The 4,811-nt window shown below is 53.7% G+C and overlaps 1 protein-coding gene across 1 annotated transcript; it reads right to left on the bottom strand.

The window, feature by feature from the left end:
• Positions 1 to 2,701: 2,701 nt before the first annotated feature.
• LOC123440222 (3-ketoacyl-CoA synthase 6-like) lies at positions 2,702 to 4,382 on the bottom strand. Its single transcript, XM_045116794.1, has one exon. It carries the CDS (start codon positions 4,331 to 4,333, stop codon positions 2,858 to 2,860), a length of 1,476 nt encoding a protein of 491 aa, XP_044972729.1. The 5' UTR covers positions 4,334 to 4,382; the 3' UTR covers positions 2,702 to 2,857.
• Positions 4,383 to 4,811: the final 429 nt, after the last annotated feature.

Below are 4,811 nucleotides of genomic sequence, written 5' to 3'. Positions count from 1 at the left end.
CTCGTAGTTCCCTTTGTCTATCGGTATGATACTTGCCCGAGAATCGATCATCGGTATCTCCATACCTTGTTCAATCTCGTTACCGACAAGTCTCTTTACTCGTTCCGTAGCACATCATCCCGTGGCTAACTCCTTAGTCACACTGAGCTCATTATAATGATGTTCTACCGAGTGGGTCCAGAGATACCTCTCCGTTCACACGGAGTGACAATTCCCGGTCTCGATTCGTACCAACCCAACAGACATTTTTGGAGATACCCGTAGTGCACCTTTATAGTCACCCAGTTACGTTGTGACGTTTGATACACCCAAAGCACTCCTACGGTATCCGGGAGTTGCACAATCTCACAGTCAAAGGAAAAGATACTTGACATTAGAAAAGCTTTAACATACGAACAACATGATCTAGTGCTATGCTTAGGATTGGGTCTTATCCATCACATCATTCTCCTAATGATGTGATCCCGTTATCAATGACACCCAATGTCCATGATCAGGAAACCATGATCATCCATTGATCAACGAGCTAGCCAACTAGAGACTCACTAGGGACACATTGTGATCTATGTATTCACATATGTATTACGGTTCCCGGTTAATACACTTATAGCATGAATAATAGACAATTATCATGAACTGAAAATATAATAATAAACATTTTATTATTGCCTCTAGGGCACATTTCCAACAAGATATCCCCAGAGTTCCGCAGTAGCGATTCCACAATACTCTTTATACAAAACCCATCTCGCAACTTCTGAATTTGGAGCCAGATTGGCATGGACTACATGGGCACCTCCTCCGGCTTGGTAAAACCATCATATGGGCACATGAGCACTAATCGGTTCATGGATAGTCGCGTCCCTTGTTCCACCATGCGTTCCCAGTCTTCGAGACAATCCGCCTGAATGACGAACAGATTCGGGCCGACGGGCCTAAATTTCACGTGCTTCGCCGGATTCCAAGCCGCACACATATCTTTGTAGAACGCAGTCGGGCTGAAGTTTTTATCCATGTGAACCCTAGCTAGGGTTAACCAGCGAACTCCTTCATTGATCACAAGATCATCTTCTTCAATTACCAGATCATCAAACTCCTCCTCCTCTAAGTTGAGTCGTTCCATGAAATCACCAAGATCCGATCTCCCGGCACCGTCGTCGCCGCCACCGCTGGTTCCAGACAGGGCATCCAGCATTGGTTCCATTACAAGCCGCAACGAGGGGACGTGCAAGCCACTGGGGTGGTTCGTGTCGACCGCGGACACGCGATCGCAAGCGAGGGCATTCGATCGTACCGGAGAACTATCTGGCGATGGAGTCGCCAGAGAGGAGAAAACCCCTAGCCTGCGCATAGGGGAGAATGGTGTCCTTCAAGTTTCTCGGTGTATTACAGTTTCCAATAAAAAAGAAAATAAAAATTAGTAAAATCAATATACCAAAACTAATAAGCTAACGTCCAGTCGTACTAAATCGGTAACATATTATCACAGCCCATGCAGGCATGTATGTGTTGACCTATCGTGTACTGCCTTCACCGCCGACAACTTTTTTTTCGATGGTTCGCCGACATTTGTTGCCCCATAACTCTAAGGCTGCGATTGGAATGTTGTATTTTTTTCCAACAGTAAATGTTTACACTTGTATCTTACCAGCATCTAGTAAAATCCGGTTGTATTTCTTTTCCGGAATCCCACGGCCTCGCTCCTCGCTGCCCACACAGCCGAGGAGAAACACTGTCAACTGCTCCCAGATCTCGCTGCCCCAAACCAAGCCAAGCCGTCGGTCAACATCCATCGAGGAAACGAGATGAGGAGCTCCTTTCCGCCCCTGGACAACCCCGCGTAGCTCCTCGGGCAACTCCGTCGACCACGGCCCTCAGCCATTGTCTGAAGTCCTCAGATCGGCGCCGCCACCTGCGGGGCCAGATCTGGCAGGACCCGACCAGCCCACCCCTGGGCTGGGACGAGGAAGCCGTCACACCTGCGCGAGCGGCCGCGCAGAGGAGCAGCACGCCCCACAGGGACGCGAGATCGCCAGCCCCGTAGCCGACGCCGCAAGTACTGACCTTAGGAGGAGGAACGAGCCCGAGATCGAGCGGACGGAGGAGGAAGGAGCCCGAGAGCGAGCGGACGGAGGCGCCGAGACGCTTCTCGGCGGCAGCTAGGAGGGGGAGGGGGAGGGGAAGGGGGTTGGCTAGCGGCAGCGGTGGATCGAGCGGACGAGGACCAAGAAAACGATGGAAAATGGTCTGTATCGAATACCGGCCTAATCCGGATGTAAGCGAGAAAACTAGTGTAAAATCTACAGCCCAAAAACGACATGCCAAGCAGCAACGTGAGGCCCATCCATTTTTATTTTACAGGTGTGTATTTTACAGGTATACTGGGCCTCAAAACAACGAACCAAACGGGGCCTAAGGCTTTTTTGGATTACCGTTTTATCTCAAATACATCTGTAGAAAAAATACAGATCTTTTTTTGTTGTTTTGTTGGCTAGAAATCTTCTAACACCGGTAAAATACACCTGTAAAAGTAATACATATGTACTTACTTACGCCCCATCCAAACGCAGCCTAACAGGTGAAGCTAGCGTTATCCCGCTGGAAGATACGACCACATGCACATACTCCAATTAATTACTAGTAAGTGGTATACATATAAGTCCACACATGTACCATTGCATAAACATATTTTTTATACATATTCGCAAAAATAACAGATATTTTAGTTTCTCTTTAATGGAAAGATCATACAGAACGGGCATCAGTTTTGCGGGGTTCAATAATGGATACAATACATCAAATCAACATCATTGGCCTGTACTAAGTAAGGTGATGAAGCTATGGTTGGTTAAACCCTTCACATGTCCTTGTCGATTTCGGGCAGCTGCACCGGGTAGCGGGCGATGCAGTCGGCCCACGGCCCGTCGGCGTCGCCGGCTGGCTTGATGCACTCCCACGCGACGCTGTTGCAGTCGAATCCGGCGCCGAAGGAGATCATCCACACCCTGTCGTCCTTCTTCATCCGGCCCTTGGCCTCCAGGTATGCCAGCTCGTACAGGACCGAGCTGCTGGACGTGTTGCCGAACCTGTGCAGCGTCATCCTCGACGCCTCGACGTCGTCGTCGGAGAGGCCGAGGCCGTCCTGCACCTCGTCGATCACGCCGCGCCCGCCCGCGTGGATGCAGATGTGCTCGAACGCGGTGCGGAAGTCCGGCCGGTACAGCCTCACCTTGGCGCGCCCTCTCAGGAGCCTCCGTTTCAGCAACGACAGCGCGACGAGGAGCTGCTCCGTGGCCGGCAGGACGAGGGGCCCGAAGGCCGCGATGTTGTTCTTGAGCGCGTAGCCTGCGGTGGTGGCGAGGTCCTTGGAGAGGCGGATGCCGGTGTTCCCCTTGTCGTCCTCCTCCTGGAACACGCAGCGGTAGTCGGCGTCCCGTGCGGCGGTGACGGTGCGCACCACGCGACGGAGGCGGAACCTCGCCTGGGTCGGGGAGTTGGAGAGGATCATGGCGGCGGCGCCCATGCGGAAGAGGCAGTTTGGCAGCAGCATGGCGCGCTCCGTGCCCACGTAGTACTGCGACGACAGGATCTCCGTGGACACTATGAGCACGCGCGTGCCTTCCGGCGCCGCCTGCAGGATTTTGCTGGCGAGGCCGACGGAGACGAGCCCGGCGCTGCAGCCCATCCCGGACAGGTTGACGACCTTGACGTCGGCGCGGAGCCGGTACTTGTTGACGACCATGTCGGCGAAGACCGGGACGGGCGTGAAGATGCTGCAGTTGACGACGAGCACGTCGACGTCGACGGCGGGGTTGATCGCGGGCGTCTTGGCGAACAGGTCGTCGACAGCGGCGAAGATGACCAGCTCGGCCTCGTCCCGGGACGCCCTGAGGCTGCGGTCCGGGGGCATGTAGTGGTAGGCGTCCGGCACGCATGTCTCCTCGCCGAGCCCGGAGCGCTCCAGCAGCCGCATCGCGAAGGCGACGCTCTCCTCGTCGACGAGGTACGGCATGAGGTGCGCGTGCTCCAGGCACGTGGCGAAGGGCGTGCGGTAGCAGGGCTTGGGCCGGAAGCAGCCGTACTCCACGAGGTAGACGTCCCGCGTCCGCCGCATGCGCCGCATCTTCTCCAGGGCCGCCGCCAGGATCACCGCCGTCAGGACGTGGGCAGGCGGCAGGGCCAGCATCTTCTCCAGGATCTCCTCGGGGCAAATGATAATGGGGCACGCCCTGCCTACGACGGCGGCAGCGACGACGGCCGCCGCGACGACGACCCGGAAGAAGTTGTCCACGACAAGTCGGCTCACCATCACGACGTGAGGTGACAAACCCATCGCCTCCCTCCTGTATCTCTTTCTTACTCGTTTCCTCGTAGTAGTGTGAGAGCGTGGGAGGGGCAGTGGTGTGGTTACTTTAAAAAGGGAGCGCCAGACACCGGGGCCGGAGCAGAGCAGCGGCGCAACCGGCAACCGTGCCAGCGACAGCGAATAGGTTAAATGCTTTGCCCAACACACACAAAAGAAGAAATCTACTATCTCCGTCCAAGTGTATAGGGCATGCACGTAATTTTAGATTGTCAATTGAACTAGCTAAATATATATTATATGTAACAAAAATTACATATTCAGAAACTACATCCCTACATGAATCTAATGGTATATTATTTATTACATATAATACATATTTAAGTAGTTAAATTAACGACCTAGAACAACGCGCATGCCCTATACACCTGGACGGAGGGAGTACCACAAAGTCAAACCTGCGGAATCTACCACAAGCAGTAGCTCTCGTCCGACCCCGGCCCAGTCC

Source organism: Hordeum vulgare, chromosome 3H, assembly GCF_904849725.1.
Source record: "Hordeum vulgare subsp. vulgare chromosome 3H, MorexV3_pseudomolecules_assembly, whole genome shotgun sequence".
NCBI classification, from domain to species: domain Eukaryota; kingdom Viridiplantae; phylum Streptophyta; class Magnoliopsida; order Poales; family Poaceae; genus Hordeum; species Hordeum vulgare.
The sequence above is the reverse complement of the archived record's forward strand: the minus strand, read 5'-3'. Positions and strand labels throughout refer to the sequence as shown.